This window comes from Rhinatrema bivittatum, chromosome 9 (genome assembly GCF_901001135.1).
Source record: "Rhinatrema bivittatum chromosome 9, aRhiBiv1.1, whole genome shotgun sequence".
Taxonomy (NCBI): domain Eukaryota; kingdom Metazoa; phylum Chordata; class Amphibia; order Gymnophiona; family Rhinatrematidae; genus Rhinatrema; species Rhinatrema bivittatum.
This window is the reverse complement of record NC_042623.1, coordinates 263,713,884-263,736,609: the sequence shown is the minus strand read 5'-3', so window position 1 is coordinate 263,736,609 and position 22,726 is coordinate 263,713,884. Positions and strand designations below refer to the sequence as shown.

Sequence of the window (22,726 nt, the reverse complement as noted above, 5' to 3'; positions counted from 1 at the left end):
CCCCAATACCGCTGATAGCCAAAACTCTCGTGAAGCTACAACAGGACAAAGGATCAATGATACTCATAGCCCCGTATTGGCCTCGACAAGTATGGTTTCACATGCTACTCGACCTCTGGATCAGAGAACCCATTCACCTAGGTACAGCTCCCACTCTCATAACTCAGGATCAAGGCAGGTTGTGCCATCTCAACCTTCAATCCCTATCTTTAACAGCCTGGATTTTGAAAGCTTGATCCTGCAGCCACTCAATCTTTCAACTAATAAGTCTCAAGTGCTTGTAGCTTCACGTAAACCTTCCACACGAAAAAACTACAGTTCGAAGTGGAAAAGATTCACCACGTGGTGTGCTCAGAAAAGTATTGACCCTTTTTCCTGCCCCATATAACATCTTTGTTAGACTATCTCTGGCACCTTTCAGACCCTGGTCTTCAGACCTCGTCAGTAAGGGTACATCTAAGTGCTAACTCAGCATATCATCATACAATAAGGGATGCACCAATATCAGCGCAACTCTTTGTCAGTAGATTTATGAGAGGTTTAATTCACCTTAAACCCCCGTTAAGGCCTTCTGTCACAGAATGGGACCTTAATGTAATACTAACCAGACTCGTGCGTTCTCCTTTTGAACCCATGGATTCCTGAGATATTAAATTTCTAAAATGGAAAGCTATATTCTTAATAGCTATTACATCTGCTAGAAGGGTTAGTGAGTTGCAAGCACTTGTCACATACTCACCCTATACAAAATTCTTACATGACAGAGTGGTACCCAGTACTCACCCTAAATTCCTTCCCAAAGTAGTCATGGAATTTCACTTGAATCAATCATTCTTCCCAAGACCTTTCTCACCAAGGTGAGAGGGTTTTGCACACCTTGGACTGTAAACGTGCACTTGCATATTACCTAGATCGCACTGCAGTCCATAGGAAATCCACTCAACTTTTTGTTTCTTTTGATAAGAACAAACCAGGTAAAGCAGTGGGCAAACAAACTCTAACTGGCTTGCAGATTGTGTAGAGTTTTGCTATGAAAAAGCAGGCCTTCCTCTAAGAGCGAGTAAAGGCACATTCAGTAAGAACAATGTCAACCTCAGTAGCACAGTATCGTTCAGTGCCAATAGCTGACATATGTAAAGCTGCATGTACCAGAAAGACTCTCTACAAAAATTACATGCAGTGATAACAGCGAAATATAAATCTCTCAAAAAACTGCTGTAGCATCACAATTTTAACAACAAGAATTCTGAGTCACTTCAAGTGAGAGAAAAATTTTTTTTTGAATCACCAGACCTCATAAACCGGCATAATTAGTAATGCTAAGTTAGCATAAATTGTATTTGCCCACGTTTATAATCATAGGTCATAGTTGTATATATTTTTTTATGCTTCCGTGAGAGTAAAAATTGTCGCTTATTGGTGATAAAAATATAGTAATTTTGCTTGTTCTTTTTTAAGTCACATTGACATGAACTTAACTTAAGTGAAGAAACGCCCATGGGCTTTTTCCATGCTAGCCTCATCTGAAGAACATGGCGTTTCTTCACTTAAGTTAAGTTCATGTCAATGTGACTTAAAAAAGAACAAGCAAAATTACTATATTTTTATCACCAATAAGCGACAATTTTTACTCTCACGGAAGCATAAAAAAATATATACAACTATGACCTATGATTATAAACGTGGGCAAATACAATTTATGCTAACTTAGCATTACTAATTATGCCGGTTTATGAGGTCTGGTGATTCAAAAAAAATTTTTTCTCTCACTTGAGGTGACTCAGAATTCTTGTTGTTAAAATTGTGATGCTACAGCAGTTTTTTGAGAGATATGTAAAGCTGCAACATGGACTTCACTCCTTTGCAGCTCATTACTGTTTGGACAATGAAGGACGACAAGATTCAGCCTATGGACAATCTTTCTTAAAGAACTTGTTTCTAGCATAATCCCAACTCCTTGTACATCCAACCTGCTGTGATTTTAGGCAGCCTCAATTTTTCCAATAGTACTCCAGTTGTTGTGCCCTGTTGCACAAGTTGTTGCTGTTGGTCCACTACAAAATGACGCAGCCTGTAGCTTGCTAATCACCCATATGTGAGGACTAGCATCCTGCTTGTCCTGGGATAAAGCAAATAGGTATTATCCCTGGACAGCAGGATGTAGTCCTCACGAAACCCACCCGCCACCCTGCGGAGTTAGATCTGATACGTTTTATTATTTTATTTTTGCTAATGGTTATTGCTATACACAAGACTGAAGGGAGACCCTTGTGGCTCGAGGGATCATGGCATGCTGGGCATGCTCAGTGTGCCAGTCAAAAGTTTCTAGAAGCTTTGACAAAGTTTTCCGTCCAGTGACATCAACCATATGTGAGGACTCCATCCTGCTGTCCTGGGATAACACCTATTACAAGGTAAGCAATTTTGCTTTCTCTTTCCATTTCTCCAGGTTTGCACTGCATGCAGAGAGGCTTTTTTTGGTTTTCCATTCCAGTTTCTGTCTCCATATTTATAATTTGTGTTTTTTCTGTACTTGGTGAAGGTCAGTTCTGGGTGTGTGACCGAGGTGAGGTATTTTACTAGCATGTAGGCATTTGTATCTATCTTATTTGTTGTGTTTTCTCAACAGGATATGCATTAGTGGTAAATTACTGTGTTTTCATAAGGAAGACTATTGTGCCTGGTAGTGAAGGGAGTTTGTTTTGCTTTTACTGAGATGTCATCAGAACCAGAATATCTTTTTTTTTTTGGATGGTGAGTTGTACAGGGTAATGCTCTATTTCTGCTCTGCACTCATTGCTGAGAGTTGAGGCGATTCCTATGGATGCAGAGTGCATGTTTACATTTAGCCCCGTGATGGTCACATGTTCAGTGTCTCGCATGTGAGAACCATCTGTCAGGTGTGTCCTGGCCAAACAATGTTTGAGAACCACTGCTCTAGTGCACATACACACACCCTCATACAGGCTCGCTCACTCTGTTGCACACACACATTCCCTCATACAGGGTCCCTCTCGCATACACACCCACACAAGCTCCCTTTCTCTCTCTCACATATACACCCTCACACAGGCTAACTGTGTCTCTCACGCACCCCTTCACACAGGCTAGCACCCGCACATACACACGATCCCTTTTTCGTATACACCAGTTCCCAATCTCTCTCTTTCACACACACACACACACACACACACTCCTTAACAGTTTCCTCATATAGGCTCTCTCTCTCTCTGGCACCCACACTCTCTCACTTTCCCTGCTCACTCTCACCCTGCTCTCCCTCTCCCCTCCCCTTTCATATGCCTTTCCTTCTCTTTCACACTCATCTCCTCCCCCTCTCTATCACTCCCTCCCTCCCTCCCCTTTCCTCTCACACACCCCTTTCCTCTCACACCCACATCTCTACACACATTCATTCACTCACTGGGGCCTTCATCTTCACTGTGAACGTCGCGTGCTCTGTTTGTGGCATGCCGGAGTCTCCTCTACCATTTTCTGCGCATCATTTGGCAATTCCGCTTGATGAACCCTTGGTCTGACCCAGTATGGTATGTTCGTATGGGGGAAATTCTGCACTCCACAGTAGAGCAGAATTCCCATAAGAGTAATTCATTGGGGAAAGATTGCAAGACAGAGGACATATCCTCTGAGGGAAAGGACTTTTTGGTCATAAGGCTGCTTTGGACAGAGAAGCTCATGTCTCTGTTCTCCAAGGTTATTCCTTTTTTCTGAATGTCAGATTCCAGTGTGGAGGAGGCTTCTGAAGGAGACACCAATCTCAAGGGAATTTAGAGACCACTGAAGGCCTTTCTCCCCCATAAAGAGGTGAAACACATGGTTTAGTCTGTGCCAATAAAACAGTCAAAAATTTAAAAATTGTACTTTGTAAGTTACTGCTACAGGTCTTACTCATGTTTTTAATGGACTATTATATCACAGAACATCATAATTTTAATTCCTGGAAAAGCCCAAGTTGGCAAGTCATTTTGCTCTTTGAGTCTTCTTATGAATAAAGTCCCAATATACAACCAGAAAATAAGTTAAAATTGTGTTATAAGTATCTGTCTTTGAAAGAAAATATTGTAATTGCAGAACATGAAAAAGTAGCAGAAAAAGCTGGAAAAGTGGAAGCAGATGTAAAAAGACTACATAACCTCATCATTGAAATTAACAATCATAAGCTTAAGGCACAGCAAGATAAATTAGATAAAGTCAATAAAGAAATAGATGAATGTGCTTCAGCTATTACAAAGGCCCAGGTGGCAATCAAGACTTCAGACAGGTATTGTAATCAATTAATTTACTTCCCTAGCATACTACATCTTACTGTTCTTCTGCACTGAGGCGCAGGCCAAGCCACACCAGTAGGTTATGCACCTCTACTAGCAGATAGAGACTGAGTATAGCTGATACACTGAAATCACGGTCATATAGCCCTGCTCCATCAGCCTGCCAGTATTCTCTGTCTCCAGCAGATGGTGGACTTGGATCTCCTGACTGGGGAATTGCTTCTAGTGTAAAAAAAAAAAAAAAAAAAAAAAAAGTAAAAATAGGAGAAGATAGTTTTCAGCACTCCACTTGATCTCTTGAGTTGACACCCATTTTGGTCTCTCCCTCAGTTGACCCAGCTCCCTCCTCCTTTCTCTTCAGCCTTTTGCAGCCTCTGCCAGATCTTCAGGGAAGTATCCCTTTAATTTATTTCTTCCTCTCGTTAAAAAAAAAAGCTGAACTTTTTGCAACTGAGGGGAACTCGGCAGGGCTGATGGGCTGCGCAGCGGTTTCCAGTGATTCGGGTCAGTGGGGACGACAGGTTGGGTGATTTCCTTCCCTCCTGATTCTTTTTCTCTCACCTCCCGCAGTTGCCGGCGACTGTCCTGAACTTTCTGCACCCAGTAAGCCGCCCATGAACCAGTGCTCGCACTGTGGAGAATGGCTGCCAGGCCGTGTCTCCATGGGCTGCTGTGACCTGTGCCTCCCCAGCGGGGAGGGCTCTTCGGCGCAGTTTCGGGTACGATTGCACAGCAGGTGAGCGCTGACCCGTTCCCCCTAAGTACGGGAACAGTGGCCATTTTGAGTGTGTTCCGCCCCGCAGAGGACAGAGCTGTGGGGGGTGGGGATCTTCCCCCAGCACTCTCTCCGACCAGTACCAGCCCTGTGGAAGCCTGAGGGGGCTGTAGGGAGGTCTTCATGAGGAGGACCCTTTTTCCCCGGAGGGGAATTCAAGGGTCCTGCGGTTTTCTCGCCAGAATTTATTATTTTGATGCACCAGGCCTTTTTGGCCAGTGGTGGCCCTAAGAGAAGACTCCCAAACCCCCTGGAGTCCGTGGGTCCGCCGGACAAGATTCCCAGGGTGGTTGATACGGCGACCAGATCTGCAAAGTACAAGCCCCCGTAGGATGGGGGAACCACACAGGACGCTTTTCTGGAGGATTCTGACCTGGGGGAGGGGCCGGTGGACCCCATTTCATCCCCTGACGCCGAGACTGGCCTGATCATTTGCCCTCGGTTGAGGGGGATGATCCTAAGGTGGTGCGATTGTTTCAGCATGATGAGTTGGCACCCCTCATTTCGCATGTCCTGGCGGAGCGTGGGATTGCGGAATCACCACTGCAACCAGGTCCAGATAAGGTCATCCTGTGCTCGCGGGCTTGCATGGGCCCGCTATGACCTTTCCCCTGCATGCCATGCTCCGTCAGATGATGCTTCAGGAGTGGGATACTCCAGAGACAGGCCTCAAGGTCAGCAGAGTGATGGACAAACTATATCCCCTGCCGGAGGATATCTTGGACCTCCTGAGGCTCTTGGAGGTGGATGCGTCTCTGTTATGGTGGTCACCAAGCACACGACTATTCCTGTGGCAGGAGCAGCGGCCTTGAAGGATCTCCAGGATCGTAAACTGGAGAGTCATCTCAAGAGGTTATTTGACGGTTCTACCCTGGTTATTCGTGCTGCGGTTTGTAGCAGTTACATGCTCCGAGCAGGCTTCCGCTGGGTGCAGCAATTGCAAAGTGCCAAGGATCTTGATCCCTCGGAGGCGAAGCAGGCCAAATGCTTGGAGGCGGTAGTGGCGTATGGTGCAGATGCCCTCTAAGATCTGCTTCGCACTTCCTTGCGTACCATGGTTTCTGGGATGTCAGCAGGCTGCTGTGGCTCCGGAATTGGTCAGCAGATGTTTCATCCAAAGCTCAGCTGGGGGCACTCCCCTTCAAAGGCAAACTCCTTTTTGGGGAGGACCTCGAGCAACTGATCAGGAATTTGGGGGAGAACAAGGTCCATAAGCTCCCGGAAGATAGGCCTAGAGGACAGAGGCCCTTTTCTTCCATCTGCTCCCGCTTTCGTGGCCAAAGGCGGTTTCGTCAGAGCAGGGCCCCCAGCTCTGGCCAGAGGCAAGCCTCGGAGAGGTTCCAGCCTTGGTCGCAGTCATGTGGGGGATGCTGGATGGCCCAGCGGGGCCATGTCAGCACAATGAGTTGCGGCCGACCCATTCCAAGGACCTTGTCATAAGGGGCCGCCTTTCTCTTTTTCTCCAGGAGTGGGTCAAGGTTACATCAGACGTTTGGGTTCTCAGTGTAATAGAACACGGCTATGCATTAGAATTTGCTCGTCCGTTAAGGGACATGTTTCTGGTGTTCAGAAAAATAATTCATAGTGCGCCAGACCCTATGTCAACTCCGTTCCCTGGGGGCCATCGTTCTGGTCCCCCAGTCAGAGCACGGGAAGGGCCATTACACCATTTACTTTGTCGTCCAAAAGAAGGAAGGATACTTCAGCTTCATCTTGGATTTGAAGAAGGTGAACATGGCTCTCAAGGTGCCCCACTTCCGAATGGAGATCCTCCGTTCTGTCATTGCAGCAGTCCAAAAGGGCAAATACCTGGCTTCCCTGGACCTTACAGAAGCCTATCTCCATATCAGGATCCGACAGGACCATCAGAGATTCCTTAGGTTCATGATCATGGGTCAACATTACCAGTTCTGTGCTCTACCTTTCGGACTGGGCATGGCGCCTTGGACTTTCACCAAGGTTGTGGTGGTAGCAGCGGCCCTCAAGAAGGAGGGGACTCTGGTGCATCCCTACCTGGATGATTGGCTTATCCGAGCGAAGTCGGAAGTTCTGTGCTCCCAGGCAGTGGATGTAGTTTTACGTCGCCTGAGATCCCTAGGCTGGGTGGTCAACCTCGCCGAGAGCCATTTAGTCCCTTCCCAGGTCCTGGAATTTTTGGGAGCGCACTTCGATACCCAAGTATTAAACGTTTTTCTCTCCGGATTCAGGATTCACAAGCTGCAGGGCCAAGTCCAGAATTTTCTGCAAGCCTTGGTGCCCAGAGTCTGGGATTATTTACAGGGTCTTGGTTCCATGGCATCTACCTTGGAGCTACCTGTGGGCCTTTGTGCATATGAGATCCCTGCAAGCCGCGATGCTAGCCCGTTGGAATCTGTTGTCGGAACAATTCCATCTTTCGCTACCGCTTACAGCCACCACCAGGACCTGTCTGTCGTGCTGACTTGCCCATGGCCATCTGGAGCGCAGGTTGAGTCTGGAGGTCTCCCAGTGGATGGTGGTGATGACCGACACCAGCCTGTCTGGCTGGGGGGCAGTGTGTCAGTCCCAGAGCGGTTCAGGTCCGGTGGTCACAGTGGAGACGACTTGGTCGATCAATCGCCTAGAGACAAGGGCTATTCGGGCACTGGAGAGCTTCCTCCCCCTTCTGTCCAATCAGGCGGGCAGGGTATTGTTGGACAATGCAATGATCGTGGCCTATATCAACAGGCAAGAAGGCACCAAGAGTTGTCCTGTAGCTCTCGAAGCGGCGATGCTACTGTCCTGGGCGGAACAGAATTTGGAGATGTTGGCAGCTTCTCACATAGCGGGATCGGCCAAGGTACAAGCAGACTTCCTCAGGTGACAACAGCTAGACCCAGGAGAATGGGAGCTGTTCGAAACAGCCATGCGTCTGATCTGTCGGAAATGGGGTGAACCTCATGTGGACCTGATGGCAACCCACTCAAATGCCAAAGCTCTTCGATTCTTTAGTCTCAGAAGAGATTGCAGTGTGGAGGGAGTCGACGCCTTGGTGGTCCATAGGCTGGGTGACATTCTCCTCTAAATGTTTCCTCCTTGGCTGCTAATGGGCAAGATAATCTGGAGGATAGAGCTTCACCCGGGACGAGTGATTGTAATGGCTCCCGAGTGCCTTCGAAGGCCTTTCTTCACGGACGTCATGAATCTGGCCTTAGTCGGGCCCCTGTGGCTAGGCCATCTTCCCAATCTCCTGCGTCAGGGCCCTACATTTTTCGATCAGGTGGATCGTTTTTGTCTTGCGACTTGGCTTTTGGGAGGAAACAGTTAAGGAAGAAGGGCTACCCGGAGGCGGTTATATCTACCCTATTGCGGGCTCGGAAATCATCGTCACAAGCATACACTCATGTGTCGAAGGTCTTTTTGTCCTGGTGTCAACCTCATGGGGTACATCCTCGATGAGCATCGGTGACCCTTGTTCTTTCCTTTCTGCAGGATTGCCTTGACAAAGGGCTGTCTTACAATTCCATGAAGGTTCAGATTTTGGCTCTGGGATGTTTGAGGGGCCCTATCCAGCGTTCTTCCCTGGCGACTCATCCGGATGTGGTGCGCTTTCTCAGAGGAGTCAAACACTTGTACCCAGCAACTCTCGCAGTCTCTGCCCTCAAGGAATCTAAACTTGGTGCTCTGTGCATTGTGCGAAGCCCCTTTCAAGCTGCTGAAGAAAGCGTCTTTGAAAGATCTCACGCTGAAGGTGGTTTTTTTTGGTGGCTATTTGCTCCGCCAGGAGGGTGTTAGAGCTTCAGGCCTTATCCTGCAGGGAGCCTTTTCTCCGTATCTCTGATTCCGGAGTTTCGCTACGCACAGTTCCATCTTTTTTTACCTAAGGTGGTCTCAACCTTTCATCTGAACCGGTTCGTGGAGCTTCCAGCCTTTTTGGGCGCACAACTGAAGGATCCTCAGGCGAAGGAGCTGAGGTGGCTGGATGTTTGCAGGGCCTTGTTGCTCTATCTGGAGGCTACCAATGATTTCCAGTTGTCAGATCACCTGCTTGTGCTGTGGCACTGTCTGAAGAGAGGCCAGAAGGCATCCAAGCCAACTATCGCTCGTTGGCTGAAGGAGGCTATTTCATCGGCATATATATGCCGTGTTCGACCAGTCCCGGATGGGCTGAAAGCTCACTCCACCAGGGTGCAGGTGGCCTCATGGGCAGAATGTCTGCTAGTCTCCCCGCAGGAGATCTGCAGGGAAGCTACCTGGAAGTCTCTACACACCTTTTCCAGACACTACCATTTGGACATCCAGGATTCAAATGCTGGCAATTTCGGTGCCAGTGTCATTCGAGCAGGGCTCTCGTGGTCCCGCCCTATTTAGGAAAGCTTGGGTACATCCCAGCTGTCTGGACTGATCGTGATATGTACAGGGAAAGGAAAATTGGTTCTTACCTGCTAATTTTCTTTCCTGTAGCACCACGGATCAGTCCAGACGGCCCCCCCCCATGAAGGGTTTTGAGGTGTGTGGAGAGCCAGCTCAAACTATTCTATTCTTTCTAACCCCCTTTTTCTGAAGAATAGCACGGGCTATTTTATGGTTTCCAAAACGTTCACATTTCGAAGTTTGGTTCTTCATTCTCTGCTCGTTCAAGGGGTAGAGGGAGGTTAATTGAGTACATGATTATTTGAATACTATTGTTCTGCTTGGGGACGAATAAATACTGAGGAGCAGCAAGTGGCACACCAGGTTATGAGAGGGCGCTCTTGAAGTCTTTCTCTGTCTCCATCTGCTGGAAGGGAGGCAATACCCAGCTGTCTGGACTGATCAGAGGTACTACAGGAACGAAAATTAGCAGCTAAGAACCAATTTTCCTTTTGAGGATAAGTGAAGGCTTGTGCCCTCTCCTCTTGTAATCAGTAACCTGTTCGTGCTCTCAGCCAGAGAGGGCTAAATTCAGGTTAAAAAAAAAATGTAGAGAAGTTTAAGTCCCCCTCTCTTTTTCCTTACAGGATCTTTTTCCCTTGACGTTTGTTATTCTGCATCTCTTACTCCCTTTCCCTTTCACTTTTCTGGGGAATTAGTGTAGAGTGAAGGCAGCTCAGGCTCAGTGGCTTGAGCAGTCTTTGGCTAGGCCCACTCTTAGGCTCAGTTCTGTCAGCTGCATGGTGGACCGTGACGGTGATTTATTCCTGCGCGCTTTTGCGCGGCAGTGGACTGACGTGTGCATGCGTTACGCCACAACCTATTTGTGTGCAGGGATATTTTGTGCTTGTATGACTATGGCCTACTTATGGCTGCATATTTCTGCATGTACTCCTGGATACTGTTAGTGGGCAAGCAGAGGCTGCCTAGAACCTAGTGCAGAAAGGCTATGGCGCTGGGGACAAAATGGGCTAAGTGCCTGGCTTACCATATAAGGGCAATCCAGCAATCATTTTAGAGTAGGATTAAATGGACAATTTTCTCAGTGGAAGGGAGTGGACAGTGGAGTGCCTCAGGGATCTGTATTGGGACCCTTACTTTTCAATATATTTATAAATGATCTGGAAAGAAATACGACGAGTGAGATAATCAAATTTGCAGATGACACAAAATTGTTCAGAGTAGTTAAATCACAAGCAGATTGTGATAAATTGCAGGAAGACCTTGTGAGACTGGAAAACTGGGCATCCAAATGGCAGATGAAATTTAATGTGGATAAGTGCAAGGTGATGCATATAGGGAAAAATAACCCGTGCTATAATTACACAATGTTGGGTTCCATATTAGGTGCTACAACCCAAGAAAGAGATCTAGGTGTCATAGTGGATAACACATTGAAATCGTCTGTTCAGTGTGCTGCGGCATTCAAAAAGGAAACAGAATGTTGGGAATTATTAGAAAGGGGATGGTGAATAAAATGGAAAATGTCATAATGCCTCTGTATCGCTCCATGGTGAGACCGCACCTTGAATACTGTGTACAATTCTGGTCGCCGCATCTCCAAAAAGATATAATTGCGATGGAGAAGGTACCAGAGAAGGGCTACCAAAATGATAAGGGGAATGGAAAGCTCCCCTATGAGGAAAGACTAAAGAGGTTAGGACTTTTCAGCTTGGAGAAGAGACAGCTGAGGGGGGATATGATAGAGATGTTTAAAATCATGAGAGGTCTAGAACGGGTAGATGTGAATCGGTTATTTACTCTTTCGGATAGTAGAAAGACTAGGGGTCACTCCATGAAGTTAGCATGGGGCACATTTAAAACTAATCGGAGAAAGTTCTTTTTTACTCAACGCACAATTAAACTCTGGAATTTGTTGCCAGAGGATGTGGTTAGTGCAGTTAGTATAGCTGTGTTTAAAAAAGGATTGGATAAGTTCTTGGAGGAGAAGTCCATTACCTGCTATTAAGTTCACTTAGAGAATAGCCACTGCCATTAGCAATGGTAACATGGAATAGACTTAGTTTTTGGGTACTTGCCAGGTTCTTATGGCCTGGATTGGCCACTGTTGGAAAGTGGATGCTGGGCTTGATGGACCCTTGGTCTGACCCAGTATGGCATTTTCTTATGTTCTTATGGATTATTAGACATTCTTTTGTGCATTGGGCCACTAGGAAAAGTGCATAATTGCCCCTATGGACCGCATTTTGGATTGGTGCTTTGCAGACTTGTCATGACTTAGATGTGCAAGTGATGTATGCTCTTGTGACCATTTGTTACCCCTTTTTCGGCAATTGCAAGACTCAGCAGTGGCCCCAGACGCCATCATGATACATCTAGGGGGCAATGGCCTCAGCGACCTATTGAGCAAGCAGTTCATTATGAGGATCAAAAATGACTTGGGTGAACTGGCCTTCTGGTTCCCGCACACTCATATTTTATAGTTTGACATCATTCTGCACCCAAAATTGAACAATTTGAAATTGTGGAGGAGAGGGCACAAGAAGGTCAACTGCCAGATTGGTGTATGGATTTTCAAACTTGGTGGACGTCAGATCAAGCACAAGTGGGCAGATGTACATTCAGAGGTTTGCTAGCTTGGACAAAGTTTATCTTTCTGATATCAGATACGATATATTCTCACAGGACAAGCAGGATGGTAGTCCTCACATATGGGTGACATCACAGGATGGAGCCCAATCACGGAACACTTCTGTCAAAGTTTCCAGAACTTTGACGGACTCCTACTGGGCATGCCCAGCATAGCACTAACCCTGCAGCTAGCAGAGGTCCCCCTTCAGTCTTCTTTTTTCCACGCAGCAGTAGCCACACGGTTAAGGAGCTCTGCAGAGATTCCTGACAGGAATTTTCCTCACGGAATTACTAAAATTTAATTTACCCCACAGGGGTCCCTCCTTCAACTTTTTTAAGCCGCAGTACTCGGTAAGTTTTTTTTTTTCCTGTTTTCAGTCTAGTTTGGCCCTCGCGGCCTACTGGCCGTCAACTGTACTGCAGTTCAATTTTTTCATGCCATGGCGTCAGGGTTCCACCGGTGCCCGGACCGATGGACCCTGGGTCACCAATGGCTCCGGTGCCCTCCCCGTTTACTTTTGTCATCGGGAGGAGAAACACCGTTCCGCATCCCTCCTGCCGATGCCTCAGCCATCAATGCCAATACGACTGTCGGTGCCACCGATCCATCCATCGGTGCCGATAAGTCCGGCGCCACTGAGCCATCCATCGATGCCCTCGATGCCTGCACCGGTGCCTTCGATGCCTTCATTGGTGCCTTCAGTTATTCCTTTGAGTCCTTCGGAGCCTAGACCAGGACCTTCAGGGATCCCACCGCCCTGTCCTCCTCTGGTCCCTAGAGGAGCAGGTGCTTATCCCTATGATACCTGGACTGATCATTCTTCACCAGACACCGATGATTTGCCTTCACCACCTTCACCTACTGAAAGCAGAAAGCGTTCTCCTCCAGAGGACCTTTCCTCTATAAATTTTGTGAAGGAGATGTCTGAATTGGACGATGGGCAGGCAAGCATGAGATCAGATCATCTTATGATATCTTTGACACTGCTGCCAGGGTATCTGCAGCTGCTATCTCGGCAAGACGATGGGCCTGGCTCAAGTCTTCCAACCTTCGCCCTGAAGTACAAGACAGATTATCTGACCTGCCTTGTGTAGGAGATAATCTGTTTGGCGAGCAGATTCAACGAACGGTGGCGGAACTCAAGGACCATCATGAGACCCTAAGAAAACTCTCTGATGCCTTCTGAGTACACTTCAAAACAGCCCTTCCGAAAGGACTCTAAGAAGTCATCTATATGAGAGGACTACCATCCTGCTTGTCCTGTGAGAAAGCAAATGTTGCTTACCTGTAACAGGTGTTCTCACAGGACAGCAGGATGTTAGTCTTCACGAAACCCGCCCACCACCCCTCGGTGTTGGGTTCGTAACGTTTTCTTATTTTATTTTCGGCACTACCTGTAGCGTTTTAACAAGACTGAAGGGGGACCCCTGCTGGCTGCAGAGTTAGTGCCATGCTGGGCATGCCCAGTAGGGGCCAGTCAAAGTTCTGGAAACTTTGACAGAAGTGTTCCGTTATTGGGCTCCATCCTGTGATGTCACCCATATGTGAGGACTAACATCTTGCTGTCCTGTGAGAACACCTGTTACAGGTAAGCAACATTTACTTTCAACAACCTCCTACAGGAGGCTTTGCAGGGACTGTTGTAGAGGGAGTGATGTTGGCTGCAGCTAAACATTGTTGGTGGGCATGAGGCAAGAGCATGCCCTACCTCATGCCTATGGCGGGAACCCAGGCCAGTGGGGGCATTTCAGTTGTGATCCAAGCATACATCATAGTCTAGGTCAGCAGTGAACTGTCGCCTTGGGCAGCATATGATGGGGCATCCTTATGCCTCGGGAGGCCCCCTTGCTTGCGGAGAAGGCGGGGGGACCCAGGTTCTAATCTTCCTTGCTTGGTATTATGGACAGCGGAGGTGGTAGTGTAGCCTGGTTTGGCAATTACCACATTGACTTGGGTGCAATTTAATTAAGGGGTATATATTCAATAAATCTATGGCCTTTTTATCCAGTTTCTATGTTTGTAGTTGTATGTTGTGATAAATGCTGTACCAATTTATGGCAGTGTGTTATTAGACATGTGGTGATGTAGGTAATGGATTTGGGAGTGGGAGAGACATTGCCAGGCCGACACTATAGTTGCACTACTAGAGTTACTATGTCTTTTAGGAAGTCTGATAGATTTTGTGCTCTGTGTGAAGGTAAACAGGGTGAACCAGTGATGTGGGCAACTATAGCCCATTGGGTAATAGAAGTCATCATGGCGCCTATGTGGATGCCGATGTCTCATTGCGTAGACAGATTAGGGCACATACCACTAAGGCTCAAGTGGTATTTATTTATTTATTTATTTATTATTTTAAGTTTTTTTATACCGATTTTCCTGCATAAAATGCATATCAAACCGGTTTACAATGAAACAGAATGAGCAGGAAGTAAAATTCCTTAGTCTAATACATTTAAACATCAATAATGAAATAATTTTAAACAAAGCAAAAAGCTAAATAACATTAATAAAAGTTAAATTATTAACATAAACATAATTATATTAGAAGGAGCACAAAGGTTAGCATGAAGGGGAGCACACCCGGCACGCGACGCCTGGTGTAATTGTGCCGTTATTGTAGGCGGAACATCAATTGTTGTCTCTTGTCAAGATTTGCCAAGCAGCGACATGGCCGCCTTGCACACTTTCTCCAAGCATTACCATTTGGACCAAAGAGGATGTGGCCTTTGCACTTGCAGTATTGATAGGACCACAGGCAGCCTCCTGCCTTTATCGGAAATAGCTTTGGTACATCCCACTGATGTGGATTGGCCTGCCTGAGTGCAGAGGAAGGAGAAATTACCACTTACCTGATATTTTCGTTTCCTCTAAGGAGGGCAGGCCAATCTACAACCCGCCCTAGGCTGCCTGCTTTTAATTCGTCCCTTAGGTCGGACAACGAAGAGTGTTATTTCTTTTAATTCATTTGATGAACTGGTAAGTGCCATAACCAGCCCCTAAGATTAGTGCATGTTGATTCTTTTCACTAAGCTCAGTGTTCCCAATTTGTTGGAATCATGAGTGTTTGATTGTTAATAGTTTTGATCAAGTATAATCAGTTTGTCCAGTTTGGCTTTTCCCTAAAATAAGATGGGTCAGGGCTATGTCCGTGATGTCAGCAAGTCAGCTTTACTAATCTTCATTTGCTGGTAGAGGTGCATAACCCACTGGTTTGGATTGGCCTGTCTGCCTTAGAGGAAAGAAAATGATCAGGTAAGTAGTAATTTCTCCTTGCTAAATGGTTTTCTGTTTATAAATTTGTATTTCTACGTATCTGCCATTTAACTAATTCAAGAAATAGTTTATGTATCTTCCTGCATTCTTTTTCTTATGGTGCATTTGTCTTTTATCACCTTTAATAATGACACTGTGACTTCATAATCTCAGGGTGACCAAGTCTAGAGCTCCAAACTTGAGAATAGATGCAGAATGTCATTGTACATTAATCTTGACTTTTATAGTCAAGCTTTCTGAAATAAAGTAGAATAATTTCTGCATCATGTGAGCTATTGTGGGTCATCTTTATCTGGAGTATTTGACATTGAGAGAGTTGGGATTAAGATTCAGCTCACTTTGCTAGGCTCTAAAAGTATTGCTACGGCGGCAGGAGGCTTCAGAGGGAAGCCGATCTCTCAGGAACTAGTTTAAGGTTTATTGGCACAGAAGTGAATATTAAAGACAAGTTTTGTTATAGTTTTTTATGTACTCTATGAAAGGAGGATACTTAGATCTTCAGATCAATTTTTAATTTTGTATTTGGGAATGTATTTGATATGTGTGAATATTCTTATTGAATACTTTTTATTCAGAAACCTTAAAAAAGCAGAAGAATCTGTGATTCGTACAGAGAAGGAAATTGTTGATAATGAAAAAGATACAATGATGTTAACAGATGAACTGAAAAACCTCGAAGAAAAGGCTACTGAAGTAATGAAAGAATGCAAAGAGGCTGAAGTAAGCTGTTGCTTTACGATGGTTTTTTACAGCACTTTTTTCTGAAGTGCCTTATTAGACTGCACATTCATCAGTCCCCATTTCATTTGCTACTCATTTTGTTTGAGAGTTTGGAAATTGCAGGCTGGCTAGTCTTAACAGTGGTGGGAAAACTTAATGGTGATGTTAAAGGAAAACAGTGAAATATTTTTAATGTACTGCGTTGCACTAACCAAGGCATATGAATGCTTTACAGCAGAAAGATCATGTAAAATAAGTCTGATCAATTTATTTGATTGGTTAACCAAAAATTGAAGTCAGAGATGTGTGCTTGATGTGGTGTTACATTTGGATTTCAGCAAAGCTGAAAGAGGAACAGTGTGCAAATCCAAGGCTCTCGTGCTAAACTTTCAAAAGGAAAACTTTGATAAAATGAGAAAAATTGTTAGAAAAAAACTGAAAGGAGCAGCTACAAAAGTAAAAAATGTCCAAGAGGTGTGGTCATTGTTAAAAAATACCATTCTAGAAGCACAGTCTAGATGTATTCCACACATTAAGAAAGGTGGAAAGAAGGCAAAATGATTACTGGCATTGTTAAAAGGGGAGGTGAAAGAAGCTATTTTAGCCAAAAGATCTTCATTCAAAAATTGGAAGAAGGATCCAACAGAAGAAAATAGGATAAAGCATAAACGTTGGCAAGTTAAATGTAAGACATTGATAAGACAGGCTAAGAGAGAATTTGAAAAGAAGTTGACTGTAGAGGCAAAAACTCACAGTAAAAACTTTTTTTAAATATATCCGAAGCAGAAAGCCTGTGAGGGAGTCATTTGGACCATTAGATGATCGAGGGGTTAAAGGGGTACTTAGAGAAGATAAGGCCATCGTGGAAAGATTAAATGATTTCTTTGCTTCGGTGTTAACTGAAGAAGATGTTGGGGAGGTACCCATAATGGAGAAGGTTTTCATGGGTAATGATTCAGATGAACTGAATCAAATCACGGTGAACCTAGAAGATGTGGTAGGCCTGATTGACAAACTGTGAAGAGTAGTAAATCATCTGGACCGGATGGTATACACCCCAGAGTTCTGAAGGAACTAAAAAATGAAATTTTAGACCTATTAGTAAAAATTTGTAACCTATCATTAAAATCATCCATTGTACCTGAAGACTGGAGGATAGCAAATGTAACCCCAATATTTAAAAAGGGCTCCAGGGGCGATCCGGGAAACTACAGACCGGTTAGCCTGACTTCAGTGCCAGGAAAAATAGTGGAAAGTATTCTAAACATCAAAATCACAGAACATATAGAAAGACATGGTTTAATGGAACAAAGTCAGCATGGCTTTACCCAGGGCAAGTCTCGCCTCACAAATCTGCTTCACTTTTTTGAAGGAGTTAATAAACATGAGGATAAAGGTGAACCAGTAGATGTAGTATACTTGAATTTTCGAAAGGCATTTGACAAAGTTCCTCATGAGAGGCTTCTAGGAAAAGTAAAAAGTCATGGGATAGGTGGCGATGTCCTTTCGTGGATTGCAAACTGGCTAAAAGACAGGAAACAGAGAGTAGGATTAAATGGACAATTTTCTCAGTGGAAGGGAGTGGACAGTGGAGTGCCTCAGGTATTTGTATTGGGACCCTTACTTTTCAATATATTTATAAATGATCTGGAAAGAAATACGACGAGTGAGATAATCAAATTTGCAGATGACACAATTGTTCAGAGTAGTTAAATCACAAGCAGATTGTGATAAATTGCAGGAAGACCTTGTGAGACTGGAAAATTGGGCATCCAAATGGCAGATGAAATTTAATGAAAATGAAAATTTAATGAAAAAGCAGCACTAATACAGCTTAATGAACACCTGGAGAACAACAATATTCTCCATGCCGCACAACATGGATTCAGGAAAAATCGAAGCACGGAAACTCTTCTCGTCAACCTATCAGACAAAATAATAAGGGGTTTCGACAACAAACTAAGCCACCTCTTAATCCTACTTGATCTCTCTGCGGCATTTGACACTGTAGACCACAAATGCCTATTGTCAAGACTTGCCAACATTGGTCTTACCGGCAAAACCCTCAACTAGTTCAAATCGTTCCTAAAAGACAGATTCTTCAAAGTTACCATTAACAACAAATCCTCAAATCCCCTTCCACTTGAAACTGGCGTATCGCAAGGATCCGCACTCTCGGCAATGCTCTTTAACATTTACCTACTCCCACTATACCACCTCATCTCAAGTCTCGGAGTAACATTCTATATATACGCCGATGACATCCAACTCCTGATAGAAGAGGCACTGAGCACTGCAGCCAAGCACCTAATAGCGATCAGAGACATGCTGAACCATCTAAAGTTATGCCTCAACATGAATAAAATGGAATGCATACTCATAGGAAGAAACAACTTAGACCAATCACCCCCAACACACACACCATACAAATAGATAACATCACGATCCAACTGAAGAACTCAACAAAAGACCTTGGCATCTGGATTGACAACGAACTCAACTTAAAAAAGAACATCGCAAACAAAACCAAAGAAGGCTTCCACAAACTTCACATCCTCAAACACCTAAAACCGCTACTCCACCAACATGAATTCCGAACAGTACTACAATATCTTGTCTTCAGCAGCCTCGATTATTGCAACTCAATCCTGATTGGCCTTCCTAAATCTACACTAAAACCTCTGCAACTATTACAAAACGCCGCAGCAAGAATATTAACCGGCAAGAAGAAATCAGATCACATCACCCCTGTCCTGAAAAATCTTCACTGGCTTCCAATCAAGCAGAGAATCGAATTCAAAATTCTAAAAATAATTCACAATGCATTACACAAAGCCGACAACAATGCACTCAATAACATGATTCAGCAACACAAACCTCAACGAACGACCAGAACAACCAACAAACTACACTTAGAAATACCCCCTCTTCCTCTAGCAAAACTCACCAACACCAGGAACAGAGCGTTCTCCATAGCAGGACCAAACCTATGGAACTCCCTACCACAATACCTAAGATCAATTACGTCATCAAACCCTTTAGAAAAGAAATAAAAACATGGATATTCAGACAAACGTTCAGAGATGGCATAGGCTAAGTGACGCACTACTCGCATGAACCATTTCACATCTCCGGTTCCACACATCAGACTTGCCAATCATGCTCTTCTCCCCCCCTCCTTTCCCCCACCTTACCCTCCCATGATCAATCATCATAATCCCCCCTCTAGTGAACTAAAGAACTAAAGTCCAACTTTCGGACTCTTATATCAGCCCCAACACACCGCCCAATCAGCCACTAGTACTTGTTATGTTATTAGGCTATATCTTTCCTATTAAGAAATGTTACAATAGTTCCTGTAAGAAATCTCTCATTCTCTTGTAAATTTTTTGTTCATGTAATGTTTTTCACAATGTTCCAATGTTAACTCTAAGTATTAAGTTGTTTTACATGTAAACCGGAGTGAAGGCAGATTGCTATACTTCGGTATATAAAAGACCATAAATAAATAAATAATGTGGATAAGTGCAAGGTGATGCATATAGGGAAAAATAACCCATGCTATAATTACACAATGTTGGGTTCCATATTATGTGCTACAACCCAAGAAAGAGATCTAGGCGTCATAGTGGATAACACATTGAAATCGTCGGTTCAGTGTGCTGCGGCAGTCAAAAAAGCAAACAGAATGTTGGGAATTATTAGAAAGGGAATGGTGAATAAAACGGAAAATGTCATAATGCCTCTGTATCGCTCCATGGTGAGACCGCACCTTGAATACTGTGTACAATTCTGGTCGCCACATCTCAAAAAAGATATAATTGCGATGGAGAAGGTACAGAGAAGGGCTACCAAAATGATAAGGGGAATGGAACAGCTCCCCTATGAGGAAAGGCTAAAGAGGTTAGGACTTTTCAGCTTGGAGAAGAGACGACTGAGGGGGGATATGATAGAGATGTTTAAAATCATGAGAGGTCTAAAACGGGTAGATGTGAATCAGTTATTTACTCTTTCGGACAATAGAAAGACATGGGGGCACTCCATGAAGTTAGCATGGGGCACATTTAAACTAATCGGAGAAAGTTTTTTTACTCAACGCACAATTAAACTCTGGAATTTGTTGCCAGAGGATGTGGTTAGTGCAGTTAGTATAGCTGTGTTTAAAAAAAGGATTGGATAAGTTCTTGGAGGAGAAGTCCATTACCTGCTATTAAGTTCACTTAGAGAAAAGCCACTGCCATTAGCAATGGTAACATGGAATAGACTTAGTTTTTGGGTACTTGCCAGGTTCTTATGGCCTGGATTGGTCACTGTCGGAAACAGGATGCTGGGCTTGATGGACCCTTAGTCTGACCCAGTATGGCATTTTCTTGTTATGTTTTTCTTATGATACGGTCTTCCACAGGGTTTTTAAACAAACTAAGCAGTCTGGGATGAAATACAGATTAAAAACTGGTTGATAGACATCAGATGATGGTGATAAATGACGTTCATTCTGAACTAAAAATGATATTGAGCGGAGTGCCTCAGGGATGTATCCTGGAGTTGATTCCATTCATTATCTTTGTGAAATTGTAGAGGGTTTAATAGGAAAAATGTATTTTTCAGATAACATTAAGATCTGCTCTGGAGTAAACATTATTGATCGAATAGACCAAATGAAAAGCAATCTAGAAAGTTTAAGGAGCAATTGAGTGCTTGGCAATTAAGTTTCTATGCAAAAAAAAAAAAGTGCATTTATGCATTTCTGCTGCAGAAATCCAAGGGAGCAATCACTGACTGGCGAAATGTTGATGGTCACCGAGCAGAAAAGAAATTTGGGTTGATCATATCTGATAATCTCAAACTAGTGAAACAGTGTAATAAGGATGTGGACAGAGCTAGAGGAATACTAGAGTGCCTAGCAAGAGGCATAATTTTAGGAAGAAAAAAAGTGACAATGAAACTGTACAGGCCTCTGTCATATTATGTTCAGCTTTGGAGATCATACCTCTGAAAAGATATAGACTGAGTAGAGACTACCAAAATGTTGCAAGATTTTCATCTAAAGCCGTATGAAATGAGATTAAAGATCTACATGTATATATCTTAAAGAAGAGAGAGGGGAAATATGAGAGATATATCAATACTTCAAAAGTATTAAAATTCATAATAAGCAAACCTTTTATCAATCAAAAGGAAGGTTCTAGAAGAGATATTGCGGGGATGCAGTGGAGGCAGCATTCATTGGGGGGGGGGGCCCCCCAAGGGAGTCATTGCACAGTGGTGTCAGTGATTGATCAAATTTAGGACCCATGATTACATGTTTCCTGAAAGAGCCCTAGTGCTTGGCCCTAGCCAAGGAATGTTGTTGCAATAACTAAAGTATGTTGGGAGGGAATGCAGGATAAGGGAAAAATTCCCTAGGTGGTAGTTTAATGATTGGTTCCTGGGCCAGATCCCAGCCTGGCTTTCAATTGAGCTGTAAGCCTAAATGAGCAGGAGGAAATTGCTAGGTCAAAAACCTGATATAAAACTCCAATGGATTATATCAGAAAACTTTCACTAAAAGGGTAGAAGATGCATAGAACAGCATCCTAGTGCAGAGAGAAGCAAATATAAATATATATTAAATAAATATAAAGAACCTCAAATAAATATATATATATTTATTTATTTTTAACACAGATCCGAATCTGTGGCTCTTACCTGCACTGAAGGCTAGGGAGGGTGGGAGGGCCCTCAGCTCTCCAGTACGAGAATGGGGGGGGAACCTTTGGAGCCCCAGCCAGATCGCAAGATCCCCTTCCCAGCAGTCTCCCTCTGTCTTCTTCTCCTGCCCCTCTCACACTCCTCTCTATGCCTTCCTGATCCCCCATTCCCTGTACGTACCCAGATCAGTCCAAACTCCTGGGTTTTGCCTCCCTTCCAGCAGATGGAGACAGAGAAAGTTTCACAGGCACCGCCTTATAACTTGGTGTACCACCTGCTACTCTTCAGTATTTCTCTGTCTCCAGTAGATGGAGGTGGTGCAAAACCTGCTGTTCTGTACCAAAGTTTACAAAAAAAAAAAAAAAAGAGAAGAAAATGCTTCAGGAGTCTATCCTCCCAAGGGGTTGTTAGGTCCTGGTGGGACAATTCCCCCTGGTTGTAGGTAAACGAGCAGGGGTTGGGAACCCCAAATTTGCTCTTCTGGGCGCCGGGGGTGAAAGCTGGGGGACCAGCTCCCTCCCCTTCATCCTGCAGCCTCTGCCACATATTCAGGAAAGTATCCCTTTTTCTCTTTGTTCTTGCTGTTCTCTTTATCGGATAAAGTTTAAAAAAAAACAAAAAAACAAGGCTCCCTTGGACTTGCAGTGGGGAGCAGAGCAGGGGCTGCTTACCAGGGGAAGGGCCTGTCTGTGCGAGAGATCACACGAAGGGCAGTGAGTTGACTTTTTCAGGTTTTCCTACATCCTCCCTCCGTTAGTGTTGGTGCTTTCTGTGGAGCTTACTGCTGCTGTCATGCCTCGTGGGGACCGGTGTTCAAGCTGTGGAGAGCGGTTCCTGAACCGCACCGCGGCAGGCCCATGTTTCCATTGTCTCCCCAGAGGGGAAGGGCCTTCCAACGGCACAGCGGCAGTACTAGAGAAGCAGTGCAGCACCGGGCAGGTGCAGGCTGCAAAGGAGTCTCAGGCCGACCCATTCCCCCTCAGCACAGGAGCGGTGGCCATTTTGAGGGCT

The 22,726-nt window shown here is 44.6% G+C and overlaps 1 protein-coding gene across 3 annotated transcripts in view; it reads left to right on the top strand.

Annotated features, from left to right (window-relative positions):
- SMC4 (structural maintenance of chromosomes 4) overlaps positions 1-22,726 on the top strand; it is a 318,061-nt gene that overhangs the window by 190,008 nt on the left and 105,327 nt on the right. For all 3 annotated transcript variants that reach the window (XM_029617081.1, XM_029617080.1, XM_029617082.1), the window contains exons 18-19: positions 4,093-4,282; positions 15,880-16,024. In XM_029617081.1, the coding sequence (XP_029472941.1) occupies positions 4,093-4,282; positions 15,880-16,024 (335 nt within the window). The remainder of the gene's footprint in view (positions 1-4,092; positions 4,283-15,879; positions 16,025-22,726) is intronic.